This window comes from Nerophis lumbriciformis, linkage group LG13 (genome assembly GCF_033978685.3).
Source record: "Nerophis lumbriciformis linkage group LG13, RoL_Nlum_v2.1, whole genome shotgun sequence".
Taxonomy (NCBI): Eukaryota; Metazoa; Chordata; class Actinopteri; order Syngnathiformes; family Syngnathidae; genus Nerophis; species Nerophis lumbriciformis.
The window spans coordinates 25,980,284-26,006,089 of record NC_084560.2 but is presented as its reverse complement, the minus strand read 5'-3'; the positions used below and the strand labels follow the sequence as shown (position 1 = coordinate 26,006,089).

Here is a 25,806-nt window from a genome sequence, read left to right as displayed (position 1 = left end):
TTTTATACTTAGCAAACTCATCCCGCGGGCCGGATAAAACTTGTTTGCGAGCTTGTTCCGGCCCTCGGGCCATACGTTTGACACCTCTGTGTTAAAGCGTTATTCCAAAATGGATTAAATAAAGTTGTGTCCTTAACATTCTACATGCAATACCCTATAATGGCAATGTGAAAAGTTTTATTTTTTAAATTTACAAATTTGTTAAAAATTTTAAACTAAGAAATCACGTGTACATAAGCATTCGTGAAATACCAGTACTCTGTTGATGCACCTTTGGCAGCAATTTCGGCCTGAAGTCTTTTTGAATACGATGCCACAAGCTTGGCACACCTATCTTTGGGCAGTTTTCATCCATTCCTCTTTGTAGAACCTCTCAAGCTCCATCAAGTTGAATGGGAAGTGTTGGTTTTCATCCAGAATGTCTCTATACATTGCTGCATTCATCTTAGTGTAGTCAGGGAGGTGACCAAGAACCCGATGGCCATTTTTTCAGAGCTACATCATTCCTCGGGAGAACCTTCATACCACCAATCAGACCTAAATGGTAGAGAAGCCATTTCTTAGAGTAACGTGCGGATGCACTGTATGTCCTTTTCGTCACAAGAGTATGCCACTAACCACAACGCTATCCACTCTAACATACACTATATTGCCAAAAGTATTTGGCCACCTATCCAAATGATCAGAATCAGGTGTCCTAATCACTTGGCCCGGCCACAGGTGTATAAAATCAAGCACTTAGTCATGGAGACTGTTTCTACAAACATTTGTGAAAGAATGGGCCGCTCTCAGGAGCTCAGTGATTTCCAACGTGGAACTGTCATAGGATGCCACCTGTGCAACAAATCCAGTCGTGAAATGTCCTCGCTCCTAAATATTCCAAAGTCAACTGTCTGTGTTATTATAAGAAAATGGAAGAGTTTGGGAACAACAGCAACTCAGCCACCAAGTGGTAGGCCACGTAAACTGACAGAGAGGGGTCAGCGGATGCTGAAGCGCATAGTGCAAAGAGGTCGCTGACTTTCTGCACAGTCAGTTGCTACAGAGCTCCAAACTTCATGTGACCTTCCAATTAGCAAGAATGGGAAAGAACTCCACCTGAAAAGCTTCAAAAATTGGTCTCCTCAGTTTCCAAACATTTACTGAGTGTTGTTAAAAGGAAAGGCCATGTAACACAGTGGTAAAAATGCCTCTGTGCGAAGGTATTTGCAATGTGTTGCTGCCTTTAAATTCTAAGTTAATGATTATTTGCCTAAAAAAATTTAGTTTCTCAGTTTAAACATTAGATATCTTGTCTTTGCAGTCTATTAAATTGAATATTAGTTGAAAAGGATTTGCAAATCATTGTATTCTGTTTTTATTTACGAATTACACAACGTGCCAACTTCACCGGTCTTGGGTTTTGCACATCTTGAGTCTTTCCTCCATTATTACTTTGTTTAATGTCTCCGGCCAAAAGTCGGCTGATTTAGTCTTCAGCTCACACGTGACCATGAAAAGGATAAACAGGTACAAAATGAATGAATACAAATGATTACAATTACATGTTCAGAAACTTGATTACTGATATGTTTTATGGCAGTAGAGTTTTTAAGGAAACTAGCGCAGTGCTGCTAAAAAAGAACACGTGGGCGATGTGGTTAATCAGTTTCCAATGTTTGTCCTCTCGCTTTGCAAGCTTTAGTAAGTAGAATCTGTATCCTTTGCTCGCTATTAAAAACAATATGTCCTTGCTCACTCCATGACAATCACTGCATTCTTCACTGAAACCGTTTTATTATTTAAGTTCCAACCAGCAGTAATATTTTCAGTTTTTCAGTGCACAATCAGATGGTGCCCGCCATGCTGGTTAATTAAAGCCCTGAGTCGAGGCAGACAGTGTGTAATTCACAGTTATTCTTGACACATCTGCTGCTCAACACTAAATACTAACAATTAACCGGTCACGGCACAAAAGCGCAGGGAAATCTGCCACTCGCCAACAAAAAACAGAGGGGGGGGGGGGTTCAGAAAAGCTTTGCGCCTGTCAACACTTAATTTCATTCTTAGAGCTGCACACCATGAGGGAAAAAAACATTTTAGAGAACATTGCTTCTGTGCTGTCAAATGATTTGGATTAACTTGTTGTGATTAATTCCGATAAATCTTGATTAAATGTTGTGGAGGGAGAGTGTGACCAGCGCGCCCGCTATGCCGATGGTGTTGAGGGCGGAGCACCATCGGATAGGGGCGAGGCATGTGCTGACGGCGAGACACAGCTGGCAATTGATTAGATTTCACAGGTGGTACGTGGTAATCTAATCATCTGTTGTCTTTAACAGTGAGCAGCCGGGAGCAGAGAGAGAGAGAGGATACGGACGCGACTGAAAGGTCACATTCTGTGAACCAAAAAGACTTTGATAAAAACACATGTGCATTAAAACTTTGTTAAAACGGCACGCTTGGCTCCTGTGAAGGGTCTGTCAGTGGGACCGCTAGGAAGCAACTTCCACAAATGTCATTCATTTTTAATGTATATTATCGACTCAATTAGCATGAGCAATAAAAGAAGAAGGAAATATTCATGCACATAACGTGTCTATTATCGTTAACACCATGGTCATGTAATAAACAAATGTTTTTATAAACAAACATTTATCCACACTTTTGTGTTATTAATGTGCTATTTTAAAAGGGAAGTGTTTCAGTTAAAAGAAAACTCCTTGGTGCAGAGTGATCAACTGTTCCATCATTTTTTTTTTGTACTCAAAATTGTCATCGCAAGAACAAACATATTGACTTGTTCGGTTCTGCAGCCTTTCACTATACTACGTATCAATGGCCCGTGCATCTGGTGGAATGTTAGCATGCTAGCGTTAGCATGTAAACAATTAGCATGTGTTGCATACCAAGTTATATGACTCTGAGGCAGTGGTTCTTAACCTGGGTTCGATCAAACCCTAGGGGTTCGGTGAGTCGGGCTCGGGGGTTCGGCGGAGGTCAAAACACACCCGACTCATCGTGTAAATAAAAACTTGTCCCTATCGGCGTATTACGGATACGGCAACAGCAGAAGTCAGACTGATTTGCAGGTGTGTAATTTGTTGTGAATGTATGCACTGTGTTGGTTTTATTGTTTGAACAAGGTGATGTTCATGCACGGTTCATTTTGTGCACCAGTAAAAAAACATGGTAACACTTTAGTATGGGAAACATATTCACCATTAATTAGTTGCTTATTAACATGCAAATTAGTAACATATTGGCTCTTAACTAGTCATTATTAAGTACTTATTAATGCCTTATTTGGCATGGCCTTATTATAACCCTAACCCTCAAACCCTGGCCCTAACCCTCTAACCCTAACCCTAACCCTAACCCTAACCCTAACCAAATAACTCTAAATTAAGTCTTTGTTACTTAGAATATGTTCCCCTAGTGTCCAAAAAACTCTAAATTAAGTCTTTGTTACTTAGAATATGTTCCCTATACTAATGTGTTTCCAAAAACATAACTTTGTCTTTAATTTGAAAAAAAAAAAAACATTTTATTTTTCACTAAAGAAGGGTTCGGTGAATGCGCATATGAAATTGGTGGGGTTCGGTACCTCCAACAAGGTTAAGAACCACTGCTCTAAGGTATATGGCAGTGGAATTAGAGAAAAAAAAGTGTAAAATTAGCTAAAAAAGTTAGTTAGCATGGTTAACATTTGAACAGTTAACATGTGTCACATACCAAGTTATATGACTCTAAGGTATATGGCAGTGGAATTAGAGGAAAAAAAAGTGTAAAATTAGCTATAAAAGTTAGTTAGCGTGGTTAACATTTTAACAGTTAACATGTGTCACATACCAAGTTATATGACTTTAAGGTGTGGAATTAGAGAAAAAAATGTAAAATCAGCTAAAAAAAAAGTTAGCATGTGTCACATACCATGTTATATGAAATTTTACCATGTGTAAAATTTGCCGAAAAAGTTAGCATGCTACTGTTAGCATGTTGGCATGCTAACATTAAAATGCTAACAGCTAGCATGTGTCATATAACAACATACTTGCCAACCTTGAGACCTCCAAATTCGGGAGATGGGGGGGAGTATATTTATAACTAGAATTCACTGAAATTTAAGTATTTCTTATATATATATATATATATATATATATATATATATATATATATATATATATATATATAAATAAAATAAATACTTGACTTTCAGTGAATTCTAGCTATATATATATATATATATATATATATATATATATATATATATATATATATATATATATATATATATATATATGTATTTTATTATATATATGTACATATAAATAAAATAAATACTTTAATTTCAGTGTTCATTTATTTACACATATACACACATAACACTCCTCTCTACTCATTGCTGTATTTGAAAGTGCAATGCTTTGCAGCCAGTAGCACAGCCTTTGAAGGAGCGTAGGTATGGGCGGCGTAATATTCTGGGTTGGAGTCTCTTTACTTCATACTTCAGAACCGACTCCCACACTTGCCGTCAGGTTGCAGCAATACAACGTAAACCGTTGGCCAACCAAAAAATTAACCACAGAACACTATACGGTATAGTGTTCTGTGGTTACTTTTTGGTTGGCCAAGCGGACGTGACGACAGGCTGTCCTCACTCAGGTCCGCACGGACCTGGAGGGGGCGTGCCTTAAGTCCGGCTGTAAATCAGGAGGAATTCGGGAGAATGGTTGTCCCGGGAGATTTTCGGGAGAGGCACTGAAATTCGGCAGTCTCCCGGAAAATTCGTGAGGGTTGGCAAGTATGTACACCAAGTTATATGACAATAAGTTGTATGGCTGCGGAATTAGAGAGCAAAGTGTAAAATTAGCTGAAAAAGTTAGCTTGCTGGGTGATAAGAAATACCAAAATGCCGTATTTATTGGTGTAAACATAGAAATTTACACAAAAGCTACCAAAAAAAACATTAGCATGCTAGCGTTCTCAGAACGCACGTTAACTAGTAGAAAAGTCCATGAATGATTAAGTTTAAACATACAAAAATAGCTTAACAGCTCGCATACAACGTTAGCATGCTAAGTATGCTAACACCACTGCATATTGAAAAAATTAGGATTTTTCTATTGGGGGTGACCCTGTTGTCTGTCTAGGTTGTGTGCCCATTGAACTTTTAGCTACGCCACTGTACAGATACCAGACTCAGACACCTGAGTGGAGGGGCTGTCACGTGACTTCAAAGAACTTCATGTATTTAAATGCAGCGGCCATTACACAATGGCACAGCGTTTTCTGTATGATTTGTTGAAAAACTTCATGCCGAACAAAGTCTGATTGTGGCCAAACGCTTCAAGATGTGGACTTTTCGAACACACCGCGAGCGCCTCAAGTTCAAAAATTTGAATTGTTATGTTGAGGTGGCGACATGTCCAGGGTGTACCCCGCCTTCCGCCCGAATGCAGCTGAGATAGGCTCCAGCACCCTCCGCGACCCCAAAAAGGGACACACGGTAGTAAATGGATGGATGGATGTTATGGGGTTTTTTAGAGCCGACAGTTAACATAGGAGTCAATGAGAGATTTAACTGACTTTTTTGGCTTTGAGGGCCAACAGAAGCAAAATGGCACACGTGACCTCCATAAAAGTGACTTTTTCTGAGATAGGACAAGTTTCCTTGTTAGCTATTCCGTTAGCTCCCCATGCTATAGGCATTCCCCGTGCTATCGGCACACTCTTTTTGTGTTTGTTTGTTTGTTCCTGCCTGATTTATGAAGATTAAAATAATTTTGTTACCTGCACTCTGCATCCGGAGTTCCGTCTGCATCTTGGGAGAACAATCCGCGCATCACCATGCGACCGCGACGTAACAACTTCCATACAATCTTGCCTTCCTTCTTTCTTCTTCCAAACAAGCTGTCAGAATAATTGTATCTAAGTTATCACAAAACTTTGTGTTTCAATGAGTTCTCGGCGAGCAGACAAAAGCTGTCTTTGATCCTATCAAGAAGAAGGCTTGTAAAACTCCACTGTGTAGGATGGGAAGCAACATGAAGGTGTTCTGTTTCTTTGATGTATTGTAATCCACAGAAAGATTGTGTCTTAACCCAAAAACTACAAAGCGGAGAGGAAGCAGGACCTGACTCTCCTCAAAACACCTTTTCTTTGAACTGTTTTACGACATTTTCTTTGAACTGTTTTGTAATCAAAGGCGATGGCTGTTTATGACCCTGTTCTTTAGAAACAGCTGTTGCCATGTAATGAAGGAATGCCCAAATAAAAGAGGAAGCGTACAATCTTTTGTCAGAGCGTGGTGAGACTGTACAAAGACTACAGTCCAAACGTCTCTCCTCAATTGAGCCAAATTTAATTCTGTCTCTGTTTGATTCCTTGCTTCTTTTCTTTTTTTAATAGATGTCATCAGTGTTTGAACCTGACACCAGCTGTATGGAATTTTTCCCCGAATGTGACGTCAGCAGATTGTCCATATATGGTAGGAATTTACCCAAAGTGCTTTGCGCGAGTCCAACATTGTAGTCCGCATTGTAGTCAATAAGCATATTATTTTTCTCTATCATCTTTTTTTAGTCAAAGGTAGCGTATAGTTCTAACTTATATCAGTCAGTAGACTCGCTGTGGAAGCGGCAAAAACCAAAACAAAGACAGCAGGGAGAAGACGCTGTCGAAATGGAGCCATGTAAATAAGACCGGCCAGAAGGTCAGAAAGCGGCTTGTAGATGGTCTGTAAAACATAATCTATGCAACATTTTGACCAAAGAACCATCATTACGTGTTATGTAGACCACAAGGAAGTGTTTTACATGTCTAAAGACATTCAAGACACTTGTTTTTGTGTCCTCCCAAGTGAGGAAGTCAACAGATTGCAATTGTTTCCTATTTTGCACACGGCCGTGTGTGTGACGGCCAATAATCATATTCATTAGCGACTAGCATAATTCCCTGACAATCTTTCAGGCATCACACACAAAAACAACTAGAACGTTCCTGTGGAAATGTTGAATGTGCTTGCTCCCTGTGTTGTGAAACCTGGGTTTATGACCAACTTTTGGCATTTTAAAGGCAGATAGAGCTAATAATGTTGATAGCAACAATGCTAACAGCTAGTATGCTAACAACAGCATTATACATCATGAGAGCATCGATCTCGAGCTTCAATAGATGGTAGCTAAAAAGCAAAATGCCAAGAATGATGAACAAAATGCCAAATGGCTAAGAACAATTACCAATTTGAAAAGGAGTGAGCTGTCTTCAGTCTTATCTCACACCTGCTAGTAAATGTTTTTGCCACGTAAACAAATAATAAGTCATGTCTATTTGCATTTCCTTACAAGTTTGAGGCTCCATTTGTCAGAATTTAGAACATAACAAAATGTTTCAATTTGAACAATTACATTTCTGATACCCTTATTAAAAGCAGAAGAATCAGTCTCCTTTTTGACATTTTGTGTCGGGGTGTCAAACTCGTTTTCTCTAAAGGGGCCACATCGCAATTATGGCTGCCCTCAGAGGGCCACGTGTAACATTGAATAATTTGAATAATTTATTAATATAAATGTTATATATATATAAATATATAAATGTTATATATATATATATATATATATATATATATATATATATATATATATATATATATGTGTGTGTGTGTGTGTGTGTGTGTGGGTGTGTATGTGTGTGTGTGTGTGTGTGTATACAGTATATATATATATATATATATATATACATATATATATATATATATATATATATATATATATATATATATATATATATATATATATATACATATATATATATATATATATATATATATATATATATGTACAGTACAGGCCAAAAGTTTGGACACACCTCATTCAATGGGTTTTCTTTATTTTCATGACTATTTACATTGTAGATTGTCACTGAAGGCATCACAACTATGAATGAACACACGTGGAGTTATGTACTTAACAAAAAAAGATGAAAAAACTGAAAACATGTTTTATATTCTAGTTTCTTCAAAATAGCCACCCTTTGCTCGGATTACTGTTTTGCACACTCTCGGCATTCTCTCGATGAAATTTAAGCACATCTCTCTCTCTCTATCTATCTATCTATCTATCTATCTATCTATCTATATATATATATATATATATATATATATATATATATATATATATATACATATTCAAAGTTCTCATGTGTACAGGGACATATTCCTGAGTTTATAAAAATAATATAAATTAAAAAAAAAGGAAAAAAGATTTTGTGATGTAATCATAGTAGTATCGACCACTAGATAGATGTCAAGTGTAGATCCACCCATGACGTTTGTTCAGGGTGCTAGCTTGCTGTTAGCGGTTAGCTGTCGTATCCTACTAAGGTGTGTAGTAAAGCATGTTTAGCTATTCCTCGTCCTGCAGGGATGATACTTGTAAGAAACGTACTTTATTTGTCACCATGGAGGCGAGGATTAGTGATTTAGAAGTAGCTAAAACACTGCAGACTGCGATGACCAGCAATGTCATGATGGTGCTTCGGGAACCGGTACTTTTCAAACGGAGTATAGTACCGTTTTTGAAACATTAGTACCGCGATTAGGGTTGTACGGGATACCGGTATTAGTATAGTGGCACGATACTAATGAATCATATTCGGTACAATACACCCGCCCCCGTCGTCGTCAGGTTGTGTCATTGCTGGTTTACGATCAGACGAGCATGTTCGGTAGCGCACAATCACGGAGTACTTACAAGCAGACACAGTGTGTAGACAGAAAAGGGAGAACAGATGCATTTTGGCTTAAAAACTAACGATAAAGGTGAAGTTATAACACTGAAACACCCTCAGGAAGAGGTGCTTTTAAGACATGGCTAGCTAGCTAGCGGTTAAAGACCAGCTGCAGTCGGCAGTGTTTTAGCTACTTCTAAATCACTAATCCTCGCCTCCATGGCAACAAATAAAGTAAGTTTCTTACAAGTATCATCCCTGCAGGACGAGGAATAGCTAAACATGCTTCACTACACACCGTAGCTCACGGGCGTCAAAATGTAAACAAACGCCATTGGTGGATCTACACCTGACATCCACTGTAATGATACCAAGTGCAGGAGCGTATCTAGGTGATTTTACTATGATTACATCGATATTTTTTGGCATCACAACATCTTCTTTCGTTTTTTTTGTAAATATATATTATGTTTATAAACTCAGGAAATACGACCCTGGACACATGAGGACTTTGAATATGACCAATGTATGATCCTGTAACTACTTGGTATCGGATTGATACCCAAATTTGTGGTATCATCCAAAACTGATGTAAAGCATCCAAACAATAGAAGAATAAGTGATTATTACATTTTAACAGAAGTGTATATAGAACATGTTAAAAGAGAAAGTAAGCAGATATTAACAGTAAATGAACAAGTAGATTAATAATTCATTTTCTACCACTTGTCTTTAGTAATTTTGACAAAATAATAGAATGATAAATGACACAATATGTTACTGCATATGTCAGCAGACTAATTAGGAACCTTTGTTTGTTTACTTACTAATAAAATACAAGTTGTCTAGTAAGTTCACTATTTTATTTAAGGACAAACTTGCAAAGATTTTTTGTTAAAATAAATTCAATAATGCCATTTTTTGTGGTCCCCTTAATTTAGAAAAGTATCGAAAAGTACCGAAAAGTATCAAAATATTGGTACCGGTACAACACTAACCGCGATATTGTCCAATTCTAAATTTAACCCATTCTTACGGATCAAGTCATTTGTTAATCAAATATCATGACTGTTCTAACGATTACTACTCCTTCTGCTGTATTCTTGTAGAAATTTTGCACCTTCCCTGTAATAAACAGTATTAATAAGGATATACTTTTTTTTATTACTAAGTGTCACTGAGTGTCACTGTATAGCCACTGCACTAATTTCGCTGTCCAGACCGACTGAATTTAATCTTTATTCAATTACTTATTGAGCCGAGACATCCTTGCATTCATTGTACTCGACAGTACTTAATCAAGGCCATCTGACAAGCGAGTCTTTGTCAAAACCATTTTCCTGACGACGTTCAACACTCGCCCAGAATCGCTCCCCAGACCGCATCCTGTCTCGTCAATGCCGCGTGTCACACTGTTAATATTGAAAGGCCCCCAGTGGTTTATTTATGTGCCCGCGCTGTCACGCAGGCGCGCCTTCCTTTAAGGAATGTCACCATGTCGTATCGGCCTCCAGTGACGGACACGCAAATGGACATTTGATTATTCATGAGTCTCCCACAGTTTTTTGACAGACCGACGCCAGAGCAGCCTCATGCAGATGCACTCTCCCGACTTTCACGCTGCTTCTTACATAACACCTCACAACATCACGCACTTGCCGGGCTACACGAGCCACCACCTCCAGTTTGGTGCATCGCGATAATAGCCCAGACTGTGCACGTGCAGCGGTAAACCAGAAAGCTTCAATGTGCTCCGTAGAGTAGAGATCATCACTTGCATGACAGTAGAGGACATACTGTACACACAGGCGTAGCATCTCTTTACCTGACGGTTGCAAAGGGTCAAGGGTTAAGCCGGCGTCCTTAGAAAAATGAGCAAAAAGCTAATTCCCGACTGTGGTAAGAAAAAAGTCCTCTTCTGCATTCGGGGGACTGCGTGAGGAGTGTGGTGGGTTTGTGCGAGAGTGTGGAGTGCACGGCACAGAGAAAAGAGAAAGCGGCAACGAGAGAGCGAAAGAGAGAGAGAGAGAGAGAGAACGTGCACAACAGGGTAGGCAAAAGCGAATCAGTATTCCGAACGCACAGATGGAGACGACGTGGAGGCGGTGACTCGGCTGGAATAATCATAGCTCCGCCAAGTGGGTTTTTCCAAACAACTGGGGCTTGGAGCTCCTTTTAAACACTCACTTGAAGTAGCAGTCACGCCCCTCTCTATTGGCGCCCGTGTCCCATCCATTGGGGGCTCCCTGCGAGGCGGACCACGTCCCTGAAGGGGGCGGCCAGCCGGAGGCTTTGGTCCTGTGGCTGCAGAGGATGAAAAGGTGGAGAGGGATCAAGTAGGGATCGGGCAACACAAGAGTAGTAGCCGGAGGCGTCACTAGAAAGTTTGATCTTATTAAACGATAGTCACACACACACTAGGTGTGGTGCAAATGATCCTCTGCATTCGACCCATTCCCATGTTCACCCCCTGGGATGTAATGGGTCGCATTTTTATAGTCTTTGGTATGACTCGGTCGGGGTTTGAACTCACAACCTTCCAGTCTCAGGGCGGACACTCTAACCACAAGGCCACTGAGCAGGTATTACGCTATATTATATAATATTATATAATTATATAATATTATATAATATTACGCCTATACCAGGGGTCGGCAACCCAAAATGTTCAAAGAGCCATATTGGACCAAAAATACAAAAACAAATCTGTCTGGAGCCGCAAAAAAAATTAAAAGCCATATTACATACAGATAGTGTGTCATGAGATATAAATTGAATTAGGAGGACTTAAAGGAAACTAAATGACCTCAAATATACCTACAAATGAGGCATAATGATGCAATATGTACATATAGCTAGCCTAAATAGCATGTTAGCATCGATTAGCTTGCAGTCATGCTCTGACCAAATATGCCCGATTAGCACTCCACACAAGTCAATAACATCAACAAAACTCACCTTTGTGCATTCATGCACAACGTTAAAAGTTTGGTGGACAAAATGAGACAGAAAAATAAGTGGCATAAAAACACGTCCTAGAAAGTTATACATGTAAACAAACTACTGTGAGTTCAAGGACTGCCAAAATTAGTGGGACAAAACGGCGCTCGCCAAATACTCGAATCAGTGAAGCATGTTTAATACAAACAGTGTGCTTTATAACAATTGGGGAGGTTTGTGTCATGTTTGTCCTCCTACAGAAACCATATTAACACAAAAAATATTTTTTTTCCCCTCATCTTTTTCATACATTTTCGAAAAAGCTCCAGAGAGCCACTAGGGCGGCGCTAAAGAACCGCATGTGGCTCTAGAGCCGCGGGTTGCCGACCCCCGACCTATACTAAAGGGTCTAGCTCCATCCTATCTTGCTGATTGTATTGTACCATATGTCCCGGCAAGAAATCTACGTTCTAAGTACTCCGGCTTATTAGTGATTCCCAGAGCCCAAAAACAGTCTGCGGGCTATAGAGCGTTTTCTATTCGGGCTCCAGTACTCTGGAATGCCCTACCGGTAACAGTTAGAGATGCTACCTCAGTAGAAGCATTTAAGTCCCATCTTAAAACTAATTTGTATACGCTAGCCTTTAAATAGATCCCCCTTTTAGACCAGTTGATCTGCCGTCTCTTTTCTGCTCTGCGTGGAGAGGTTATTAGGTGACCACATGTGCATCAGTTGGTGACGTCTCTGCGCTGCTGACGTGTCTCCACTCGAGATGATCCCCTGCTGGCCCCACTATGGACTGGACTCTCACTCTATTAACTAGATCCACTCGACGTCCATTGCACCGGTCTCCCAGGTGGGGGTCCCCTCCAAGGTCTTTCATTGTATCCCATTGGGTTGAGTTTTTTCTTGCCCTGATGTGGGATCTGAGCCGAGGATGTCGTTGTGGCTTGTGCAGCCCTTTGAGACACTTGTGATTAAAAGCTATATAAATAAACTTTGATTGATTAATTGATTGATTTTAAGGGAAGTCCTGAGGCATAAGCAGTAATGGTTTTAATTACATTTTTTCCCTTCAGACTTTGACTTTCTCACATGATATTTCTATCCATCCATTCATACATTGTTTATGCTGCTTATCCTGTTCAAGATCTCATCCCATCTGAGTCAGATGGGATGAAGCCTGTCAGTTACAGGGCTGACATAAAGAATGTGAGGCTATCATGGTAACGTAAAATAACGATATTTAGCAATTAAATTGTATTACAAGTGTATTTTCCCAATCCTTTTTGACAATTTCTCAAGTAAAAATGGCTGATATTGCACATTTTCCAAGGCAGAAACTTGCCGCTCGTTTTTCCCGACACTGAGGGAGAGTCACTAGATGGCCCGTACCGTTTTTTTTTGTCCACAAGCATGTCGCCAATATGTTTGCAGAAACATTTTCTATACACCATGCCAGCATTTTGAACAATTTCCCTTGTGGATCAATACCGTTTTCTAAGTCTAAGCATGTGTTATGTCTGGTGACATCAGTATTCTTGGCAATCAGACAATAAATTTAATGTGATGTTGGAGCCTTGAGTGTTGGCTGATACTCATATTAATATGAAGGGGAGCAGAGGAGAAAAGAAAAGAAACGGCAGATCAACTGGTCTAACAGGGGGGCTATTTAAAGGCTAGAGTATACAAATGAGTTTTAAGATGGGACTTAAATGCTTCTACTGAGGTAGCATCTCTAATTGTTACCGGGAGGGCATTCCATAGTACTGGAGCCCGAATAGAAAACGCTCTATAGCCCGCAGACTTTTTTTGGGCTCTGGGAATCACTAATAAGCCGGAGTTCTTTGAACGCAAATTTCTTGCCGGGACATATGGTACAATGCAATCGACAAGATAGGACGGAGCTAGACCGTGTAGTATTTTATACGTAAGTAGTAAAACCTTAAAGTCACATCTTAAGTGCACAGGAAGCCAGTGCAGGTGAGCCAGTATAGGCGTAATATGATCAAACTTTCTTGTTCTTGTCAAAAGTCTAGCAGCCGCATTTTGTACCAATTGTAATCTTTTAATGCTAGACAAAGGGAGGCCCGAAAATATAATACACTTTTACACCATTTGTGGCAGCAATGACAATATCAAACAAACAAGGAAACAAAGAAGTCTGCAGCTAAAGTAATTGAGAAGTTTCTTAAGCACAAAAAGGCCCTGCGATGAGTTGGCAACTTGTCCAGGGTGTGCCCCGCCTTCCGCCCGATTGTAGCTGAGATAGGCTCCAGCACCCCCCGCGACCCCGAAGGGAATAAGCGGTAGAAAATGGATGGATGGATGGATTAAGCACAAAAATTATGACTAAAGTGTTGAAGCTGTATTTTCTTTTGCACTTTAATTTTAATGACAGGTTAGGTAAGAAACATATTCATTATTAAATGATTTCATTTATGTAAGCGCAACATATTGGTTTGAAAATGTATTTTTCTTCAGTTATTTATGAGTCCCTTCTAATGCAGTGTATTTAGTTAGTACTTGTTTTTCTTAATCAGCCTGACCGAAGCCTGATTAAGTTAAATAAACAATAGTTGTGATTTAAACACATGATTTCATATCATTTTAAAAAGGTTGTAAACTGCAAGAAGTAAAAATCAAGAGTAAGATGACTAATTCTGTGTTAATTTTTTGAGTGGGCCCCAGGCATCTCTGTAGTGGGAAAAGTTGGGGCCCGAGGTCAAAAGGGTTAAGAACACCTTCTTTATAGGTCATTATGCATTTATACATATATTTTTTACTACAAAAACCTTAAAATATTTTCCATAAATTACATTTCAAGAAAATTAGCTTTTTTTTTAAATGTATTATGCCCTGAGGTTTGTTAATGAAGGCAGCAACACTTATTTCCATGCATTAGTTTTACACTGTTAGATTAAAAATAAAAAATAAATAAAAATAAAAACATTTTAGAGTCCACATAACTACTGTGGCAAAAAAAAAATATTACAACATATCTTAAACATTTTCAAACAATGTCTCCTTTGTTGTTCGCTAACTTGCTAACAACATTTGAGACACTTTTCTCTCATCTGGTCTGTTATTTGGTGCCACCTGCTGTTTTTGCATGTACAGAATAACTCACTGGACCCTCCAGTCTGGTGCACGGTGGCTAGCGTGGTAGCCTCACAGTCAGGTGTTTGCACGTTTTCCCTGTTCTATAGCTTCCTCCCACATCCCAAAAAATGCATGTTGGGTGAGTTTGAAACTCCGCACTGTCCGTAAGTGTGAATGTGGGTGTGAATGGCTGACACAAAGTTAGCCAGGATAGGTCCCAGCTTAATCCAGATTGACCCAAATTAGGACATACAGGATAGAAAATGGTTGGATGAAAATCTCCAGAAAAAAAGTACCGGTAGTGTTTTTTAGAGTCTTTTCCTGTAAAAAAAAACACCATCTTATATCCCATCAACATGGTAATTTTAGCACTTTTGGGTTGTAACTCTCTGGTTAGTAGATCTTTTACAGGGGTCAGCAACCCGCATGCGGCTCATTAGCACCGCCCTAGTGGCTCCCTGGAGCTTTTTCAAAAATGGAAAAAGATGGGGGGAAAAATATATTTTTTGTTTTAATAATGTTTCTGTAGGAGGAGAAACATAACACAAATCTGCCTAATTGATAGAAATCCCACCGTTTGATATGTTTGTGCTCATGCTTCACTGATGACAGTATTTGGCCAGCGCCGTTTTGTCCTACTAATTTTGGTGGTCCTGGAACTCACCGTAGTTTGTTTACATGTACAACTTTCTCCGTCGCTGCCACAGAAAGACATATTTTATGCCACTCCTTATTTGTCTCATTTTGTCCACCAAACATTTTATGCGGTGCGTGAATGCACAAAGGTGAGCTTTGTTGATGTTATTGACTTGCGTGGAGTGCTAATAATCCATGCTAACATGCTATTTAGGCTAGCTGTGTGTACATATTGCATCATATTGCCTCTTTTGTCGGTATATTTGAGCTCATTTAATTTCCTTTACTTATGTACTCTGTGTATTTAATTTATATTTGCATGTTTCATGACACATTAGCTGTGTGTAATATTGGCTGCATTTCTGTGCCATGTTGTTCCAGACCACAGCAAACATTACCATGTTGTTCCAGACCACAGCAAATGTTACCCAGCTTGCAAAGATTGTAATAAATCCATTAGAAGAAGACAGCCTGTTCTTTCCTTTAACTTGGGCACATGCATCTATACCTTTGGCAGTTTTACATCAGTAATTTCCAGGAGTTATTTAGCCCTCTGAGACACTTACTTAATGTGTTGTCTTCATTATAACACCTATACAAGACTTTGAACTTTTTTGCGTCTACAGACAGATTTTTAGTCCAATATGGCTCTTTCAACATGTTGGGTTGCCGACCCCTGGTCTATGATCAGGTATATGTATTTTATCTCACGTTATGGACATTTTGTATCTTTCCTAATAATAAAATGATTCAATTGAAACAATTTGGTTTTTTTTTAATACATTGGGGGAGGACTCTTGATATGTTTTAGACCTGGAGGACCTAACGGCCATCATTACGATTACCCGCCTGAAGTTGATATGAGCTGAAATGAGCTCAAAGGGAGGGCTGGTGCTATCTTTATTTCTTCTAGCCAGTTAACATAATGGAAATAGTTGGGGGCAATGCAAAAAAAACAAAAAAACATCACATTGGCATATCTGAATCATAATGGAAATAAATGAGCTGTGGAGCTGAAGACCAAATGATAAGAGATTCGAGTGTAATCAACCAGACACAGTTGAGAACAAGAACACCAATTAATTACATAAGCGACACGCACATGCCTCACAACTGCGCTAGTTGGGACAGGCATGAAATTGGGTTTTATTTCTAGAAATTTAGCACATTTCTTACGAAAGATGCCTGGGACAAAACTGTCCTCGATTTGACACACCTGAAAGCAGTGGTGGGCCGTGTGTTTCCCACCTAGGCCTTCAGTGATGCTTGACTTCAATGATTACCTCTCAAAATACCATAATTGATGTCACCACATGACCATTGCTGGAGAAATACTATACAGGAACACATTTACACCCTACCTCGTATTGAAACACATCAACAGTGTACAAAACGGGTTATTTTCTGGCGCATTTAAAATCAATAAGCCCACATCAGCAATTAAAACATATCTTATGTGGTACTGTCAAAATAAAAATTGCAAAAACATTAAACATGAAAAATTTAATATTTGAACTAACAACTTGTAGCACCCATTCGACGCCGCATAAACCAGTGGTGCCCCTCGTAGATTTGAGTGGAAATGGCGGGCATTTCCCCATTTCATCGGCGACATAGTCTCACAAGATGTAGTTTCTCTTTAAATATCCTTCTTGAAAATGGCCTTGCAAATATATATCTGCCACCCAATCAACATTTTGTTCTCCTTCTTTGTGGGTCAACCCTTCCGGCTTCCTGCTAAATTGAAACTTGTGAATGGATACTCACTTTGGAATGACAAGTGAGTATCCAATCACAGTCTCGTTAACATCACGCTACTTAGATAGGCTACTGTCAACAACTTGTGATCTAATTGGCTATCGCAACTGTCTATCAACTGTATGTGTTCTCAAATTCATCCGCTAACGGTCCCGGTGAGTATCCAATCACAGGCCGCATAAATGTCACGTTTAACCTTAGGCCAGCTAGAAGGCCTTACTGACAACAATTCGTGATCTGATTGGCTATCGCAACTGTCTATCAACTGTATGTCCCTGTTCACTTACAGTGCATAGACGCCTGCAATGATAAATCTGAAGGCACCGGGCAGATTTGGTACAGCATAGCAACATATGCTAGCCGAATTCTGATTGGATACAAACTATAACCTAAAAACAACATCACTGGAAGGAGCATAATATGACATGAAGAGAATATGAATAATTTTTGATATTTAGGGAAAGTAAATAAAAAAATAATTGTATCCTTAATTATGATCATGATTTCTGGTTATGTTAGGCCAGCAGAGAAGGCCTTCCCCTGATGGCACACTTGAGCAAAACTCAAGTGGATTTTCTTGAGTTTATCTCCCACAAAACAACAAGCCCTGTAAGAGTCTATGAAGGATGCTGGCTGTGTAAATAATGCAATATTCAAGGCCTTATAAGCTGAATTTCTGGCTTCCCCCGTCACATTTTAACAACCAATAACTCATGCAATTAGTCACAAAACATTGCAATAATCTTATATAAATGCAGATTGATTGCGCAATTTATTTTGACTGCACATGCTCCTCTACCATGAAAGTAGAAAGGTGCTTTACGGTCAGTGATCAGGCCAATGTAGGTTTGTACGGTATACTGGTGCTAATAAAGTACCGCGGTACCAATGAATTAACAATGGTGTCATGCTGCTTTTGAAAAATACCGATACTTTTATTTTTTTTGATGGACATGATGTGCGCGGTGGTGACAGTGCTGGCATACAAGCCGCGGCGCATGTTAGTCATCAACACACGCAGCACTTCTTGCCAGCAAAAACAGTGTGAAGACAGAAGCGTGGGAACGGACATACAGTATGTTGGCTGTGAGCCTGAATGTTGTAATGTTAATGTGCCATTTTTGATCAGGCAGCACCGTGACCACCGCTAGGGGTTCAGGCGGGGTCCTTGGCAACTGGGCCAGTGCATTGTTTAGAGCAGTAGAGCTAGGGGGCCGCATTGGGTTAAAAAAATTTGGCCAGGGGCCGGACTGTATATATATACACATATATATACATATATACACATACACACACATACATATACAAACCCCATTTCCATATGAGTTGGGAAATTGTGTTAGATGTAAATATAAACGGAATACAATGATTTGCAAATCATTTTCAAGCCATATTCAGTTGAATATGCTACAAAGACAACATATTTAATGTTCAAACTGATAAACTTTTTTTTTTTGCAAATAATCATTAACTTGAGAATTTGATGCCAGCAACACGTGACAAAGAAGTTGGGAAAAGTGGCAATGAATACTGATAAAGTTGAGGAATGCTCATCAAACACTTATTTGGAACATCCCACAGGTGAACTGGCAAATTGGGAACAGGTGGGTGCCATGATTGGGTATAAAAGTAGATTCCATAAAATGCTCAGTCATTCACAAACAAGGATGGGGTGAGGGTCACCCTTTTGTCAACAAATGCGTGAGCAAATTGTTGAACAGTTAAAGAAAAACCTTTCTCAACCAGTTATTGCAAGGAATTTAGGGATTTCACCATCTACGGTCCGTAATATCATCAAAGGGTTCAGAGAATCTGGAGAAATCACTGCACGTAAGCAGCTAAGCCCGTGACCTTCGATCCCTCAGGCTGTACTGCATCAACAAGCGACATCAGTGTGTAAAGGATATCACCACATGGGCTCAGGAACACTTCAGAAACCCACTGTCAGTAACTACAGTTGGTCCCTACATCTGTAAGTGCAAGTTAAAACTCTCCTATGCAAGGCGAAAACCGTTTATCAACAACACCCAGAAACACCGTCGGCTTCGCTGGGCCTGAGCTCATCTAAGATGGACTGATACAAAGTGGAAAAGTGTTCTGTGGTCTGACGAGTCCCCAATTCAAATTGTTTTTGGAAACTGTGGACGTCGTGTCCTCCGGACCAAAGAGGAAAAGAACCATCCGGATTGTTATAGGCGCAAAGTGGAAAAGGCAGCATGTGTGATGGTATGGGGGTGTATTAGTGCCCAAAACATGGGTAACTTACACATCTGTGAAGGCGCCATTAATGCTGAAAGGTACATACAGGTTTTGGAACAACATATGTTGCCATCCAAGCAATTTAGTTTTCATGGACGCCCCTGCTTATTTCAGCAAGACAATGCCAAGCCACGTGTTACATCAACGTGGCTTCATAGTAAAAGAGTGCGATTACTAGACTGGCCTGCCTGTAGTCCAGACCTGTCTCCCATTGAAAATGTGTGGTGCATTTTGAAGCCTAAAATACCACAACGGAGACCCCCGGACTGCTGAACAACTTAAGCTGTACATCAAGCAAGAATGGGAATGAATTCCACCTGAGAAGCTTAAAAAATGTGTCTCCTCAGTTCCCAAACGTTTACTGAGTGTTGTTAAAAGGAAAGGCCATGTAACACAGTGGTGAACATGCCCTTTCCCAACTACTTTGGCACGTGTTGCAGCCATGAAATTCTAAGTTAATTATTATTAGCAAAAATAAAAGATAAAGTTTATGAGTTTGAACATCAAATATCTTGTCTTTGTAGTGCATTCAATTGAATATGGGTTGAAAAGAATTTGCAAATCATTGTATTCCGTTTATATTTACATCCAACACATTTTCCCAACTTATATGGAAACGGGGTTTGTATATATATGTATATATATATATATATATATATATATATATATATATATATATATATATATGGCTCCGCCCGAATGCAGCTGAGATAGGCTCCAACGACCCCCCGCGACCCCAAAAGGGACAAGCGGTAGAAAATGGATGGATATATATATATATATATGGCTCCATTCCTGGGTGGATCTTGCGTGAGAGGAAGGTGGATGTGGGTGGGTTAATCATTTTGCAATGCAGTCTGCTGAAAATGATGGAAATTGTCACTCTACATAACAACTGATGCTATGATCAAAGTTGGAATTGCCACATAACACATTTTAAGATAGTCAACACTCGACTGCTGGGGATCGGTCAAATGCAGAGAGTAGTTTCACCACACCTAGTGTGTGTGTGACTATCAGTGGTACTTTAACTTTAACTTTTTAGCTAACGGCACTGATTCTGTGAAATAAATAGTCTATAATTCGTACAGTGACTACTCTAAACTAAAGCTATACCTAGAATAGATGGATTAGTGTGGCCTTGTTTTTCCGAAGTTGCAGAAAAATGTTGGTATATGTAATGAGATAAATGTTTTTTTAGGTAGTGGGGGGGCTTTATTGTGTCCTTTACTTTTTTTTTTTCATTTATAATTTATTGACATCCAGCATCAGACATTCCTATCCATTTAATCATATTTACATACATCATATATCTGTCGTCTACCCTAAATGTCAACATATTTTTTTGTTTATATCCCAACGGTGACCCCCCCCCGCCCCAAAAAAAAAAAAGAAACAGCAGGAAAACTAAACAATATTTACTGTTGTTGTGTTCCCTAATTTTGAGTGTATATAAATTAAGGTGTGTGTTGCAGAGTGCGACCTGGACATAATCTGGACTGGACCTGGTTTTAAGAACCCTTTAAACAATCTAATTTCATTGACAACCTGGTCTGGTGAAGATAAGGTCCTTTTTTTAAAATAAAAAAATAAAAAAATAAAAACAATTCTTGAATAAAAAAGAAAGTAAAACAATATAAAAACAGTTACATAGAAACTAGTAATTAATGAAAATGAGTCAAATTAACTGTTAAAGGTTAGTACTATTAATGGACCAATCATGTGTGCTTCACGGACTGTATCCCTTGCAGACTGTATTGATATATATAGATATATTGTAGGAAACAGAATATTAACAACAGAAACAAACAACCATTTTGTGTGAATGAGTGCGGGAAGGAGGTTTTTTGGGTTGGTGCACTAATTGTAAGTGTTTCTTGTGTTTTTTTATGTTGATTTTAAAAAAAAAGAAAAAAAGAAAAACATATATATATATATATATATATATATATATATATATATATATATATATATATATATATATATATATAAATACATCAATTAAATAAAGAAAACAAATTATAACAATAATATGTTATTAATAATCATAATCAGAAATAAAATAAAATAATATAAACACACATATATATATATACATACACATATAAATGTATATATATATATATATATATATATATATATATATATATATATATATATATATATATATACATATATATATATATATATATATATAGACATATAGGGAGTAATCCTTTTTTTATTTTATTTTTTACAATCACTAATTCGAGAATTTAAAATCAAGCTTATGGGGCATGACATAATTGACCCACTTTTCCCAGCATGAAGTAAATTTCTCCATTAATAAAAGCAGTTATCTTCTCCATTTTATATGTGTCCTTAATACAAAGCTTTTTTTGACACGGAATTTGGATTTGACACTGAATTTTTTCCTTTAAATTTTGTTCACTGAATTTTTTTTAAACCAAATATGCTGAAAATGTATTTGAATAAAAATGTGTGTGTTTAAATTGTTAAAATAGTCTACAAAAATGTAATGTCTAAAAATTCAGTTGCAGAAATATATGTTGCTTTAAAATCAAGACCCACTTCCGGTAAATTAAGACAGAAGCGATTTCTCCTCGTCTTTCCCACATCTTTGCGTGTGCACACGCGGGCACTGCTATGAAAGCAATGGCAGTAAGTTATGTCACTTCAAGGACTTGTCTCCCGTCTAACAGGCCCAGCTCTTGGCATCCATTATTCAAAGCCTCCCTGTCTCTCCCTCTAAATACTTCCTCGGTTATTGCAGCGGCCATAATAAGTTGTGTGCAGTGCACTCTGCGTCCGCATGGCTGCGTATGTTAACGCGGCCCGCGCCCGCCGGCGTGCCCTCCTGCTCTCATGTGTGCACGTGCCTGCGACATGAGATGTGAATAATAGTTCACCATCCTATCATCAGCAAGAGAGCATGGCCTCAAAATACATGACGTGTTAAAAATAGGGCTTTTTTTTTTTGCGTCACTGCACACTGATGTAGTTCATGTGAGGTTGTGTGTTTCTTTTCCCAAAACAACAGTGTGTCTGAGTTTCCCGATGCGTGGATTTACTTGACACACAGCACATTTGCTAGGAGAAAGTTGCGCGGTGTATATTTAGCACACATTTCCTGCAGCTCATATGATGTGTGTTGACACGAGAGCACACAGCCTTTACACTGTGGGAGAGTCAAAAAAACGAGGCGCATCGGTCAAATGAATAAACTATGCCAAGATATTTGTAATTTTACACAGTTTTGCAGGGAATATTCAAAGTTGGACATTTTCCATTAGAATTAATGAGAGTAAATTTAGTAGTACTAATAAAAAGGTTTATTTGTGAATTATGCTTGAATCAGCCATCCATCCATCCATTTTTTTACCGCTTGTCCCTTTTCAGGGTGATTTTTAATTAAATGATAATGATAAATGGGTTGTACTTGTATAGCGCTTTTCTACCTTCAAGGTACTCAAAGCGCTTTGACACTACTTCCACATTTACCCATTCACACACACATTCACACACTGATGGAGGGAGCTGCCATGCAAGGCGCTAACCAGCACCCATCAGGAGCAAGGGTGAAGTGTCTTGCTCAGGACACAACGGACATGACGAGGTTGGTACTAGGTGGGGATTGAACCAGGGACCCTCGGGTCGCGCACGGCCACTCTCCCACTGCGCCACGCCGTCCCATTGCACAACAAAACACAACAAAATATACAGAACTTGTCCTATTTATCTTTTGTTCATACAAAAAAACAACATTGTTCCTTTAAAATGACGTCATATCGTTGCATTGTTGTCGCATCTAAAACATTAAAGTCATTATAATACAGTTAGTTTTACATTATTATTATCAGTGGTTCTCAAACGTTTTTCACCAAGTACCACCTCAGAAAACAACTCTGTACCACCATAATGACCAACATTAACACACAGTAGCGTAGTAGGCCCAAATATTCATTAAAAACAAGGCAGAGGTTTTATTTATCAAGTATATTTAATATTTTAATATCTGACCACATAACTTTTCTCCAGAAGGTCATATCTTTGTCCATGTGATGTCAGATGAAACAAAAAATTAGCTGTTTGGCCACAATACCCGGCAATATGTTTGGAGAAGAAAAGGAACACCATCCCTACCGTCAAGCATGGTGGTGGTAGTATTATGCTCCGGGTCTGTTTTGCTGCCAATGCAACTGGTGCTTTACAGAGAGTAAATGTGACAATGACAAAGGAGGATTACCTCCAAATTCTTCAGGACAACCTAAAATCAACAGCCCGGAGGTTGGGTCTTGGGCGCAGTTGGGTGTTCCAACAGGACAATGACCCCAAACACACGTCAAAAGTGGTAAAGGAATAGCTAAATCAGGCTAGAATTAAGGTTTTAGAATGGCCTTCCCAAAGTCCTGACTTAAACGTGTAGACAATGCTGAAGAAACAAGTCCATGTCAGAAAACCATCAAATTTAGCTGAACTGTACCAATTTTGTCAAGAGGAGTGGTCAACAATTCAACCAGAAGCTTGTGGATGGCTACTAAAAGCGCCTTATTGCAGTGAAACTTGCCAAGGGTTATGTAACCAAATATTAACATTGCTGTATGTATACTTTTGACCCAGCAGATTTGGTCACATTTTCAGAAGACCCATAATAAATTCATAACAGAACCAAACTTCATGAATGTTTTTTTGTGACCAACAAGTATGTGCTCCAACCACTCTATCACAAAAAAATTAGATGACATGGCACCCCAAACCATCACCCAACCATGCAAATTTTGCATTTCCTTTGGAAATCGAGGTCCCAGAGTCTGGAGGAAGACAAGAGAGGCACAGGATCCACGTTGCCTGAAGTCTAGTGTAAAGTTTCCACCATCAGTGATGGTTTGGGGTGCCATGTCATCTGCTGGTGTCGGTCCACTCTGTTTCCTGAGATCCAGGGTCAACGCAGCCGTCTACCAGCAAGTTTTAGAGCACTTCATGCTTCCTGCTGCTGACCTGCTCTATGGAGATGGAGATTTCAAGTTCCAACAGGACTTGGCGCCTGCACACAGCGCAAAATCTACCCGTGCCTGGTTTACGGACCATGGTATTTCTGTTCTAAATTGGCCCGCCAACTCCCCTGACCTTAGCCCCATAGAAAATCTGTGGGGTATTGTGAAAAGGAAGATGCAGAATGCCAGACCCAAAAAGGCAGAAGAGTTGAAGGCCACTATCAGAGCAACCTGGGCTCTCATAACACCTGAGCAGTGCCAGAAACTCATCGACTCCATGCCACGCCGCATTAACGCAGTAATTGAGGCAAAAGGAGCTCCAACCAAGTATTGAGTATTGTACATGCTCATATTTTTCATTTTCATACTTTTCAGTTGGCCAACATTTCTAAAAATCCCTTTTTTGTATTAGCCTTAAGTAATATTCTAATTTTGTGACACACGGAATTTTGGATTTTCATTTGTTGCCACTTCAAATCATCAAAATTAAATGAAATAAACATTTGAATGCATCAGTCTGTGTGCAATGAATAAATATAATGTACAAGTTACACCTTTTGAATGCAATTACTGAAATAAATCAAGTTTTTCAAAATATTCTAATTTACTGGCTTTTACCTGTATATATATATATATATATATATATGTATATATATATATATATATATATATATATATATATATATATATATATATATATATATATATATTTATATACATATATATATCAATATAAAATAATAAAAACTGTTTGTAGCAAGAATTGGAAACAAAAAAAGTTTTAGGAGGACAGGGGTTCTCTACTTGTTTGATCTTCGTACTCACTTTTTCCCATATAGTATGAGTGAAAACAATCAAAGTAATTTGTATTCATGATTAGCCTACAGAAAACATATTTTTTACGCACACAAGTACATGTACAGTATAAAATGTGCCCACCCCCACCAAGGACTGTTTTCACTGCTGGACTCTAGAAAGAGGTTCCGCAGCCTCCTTAGCAGAACCTCCAGGTTCTGTAACAGCTTCTTCCCTCAGGCCGTAAGACTTTTGAACGCATCATAATAATCCCCTCAATTCCCCCCAAAAATGGATTAACTGGCTGGAATATAAAGACAATATAACATACATCCATAAACGTGGATGCTTATGAAAAAAGTGCAATATATTTATCTGTACAGTAATCTATTTATTTATATCTGCACCTTATTGCTTTTTTTTTATCCTGCACTACCATGAGCTAATGTAATTAAATGTTGTTCTTATCTGTACTGCAAAGTTCAAATTTGAATGACAATAAAAGGAAGTCTAAGTCTAAGTCTAAGTCAGAGGTTCTTTCATTGAAATAATGCAAACAACTGTGATTAATCGTGATTAATCAAAATTAAAAAGTGATTAATCAGAACAAAA

General features: G+C 38.7%; 1 protein-coding gene across 3 annotated transcripts in view; it reads right to left on the bottom strand.

The window, feature by feature from the left end:
• Positions 1-25,806, bottom strand: part of frmpd4 (FERM and PDZ domain containing 4) — a 124,368-nt gene that overhangs the window by 34,507 nt on the left and 64,055 nt on the right. Inside the window, exon 2 of one of the 3 annotated variants that reach the window (XM_061971212.2) lies at positions 10,897-11,013. The exons of 1 other annotated variant lie outside the window; for it this stretch is intronic. In XM_061971212.2, the coding sequence (XP_061827196.1) occupies positions 10,897-11,013 (117 nt within the window). Of the gene's footprint in view, positions 1-10,534; positions 10,667-10,896; positions 11,014-25,806 lie in introns of those variants that run through there. One more of the 3 variants, XM_061971214.2, reaches the window with a different exon arrangement.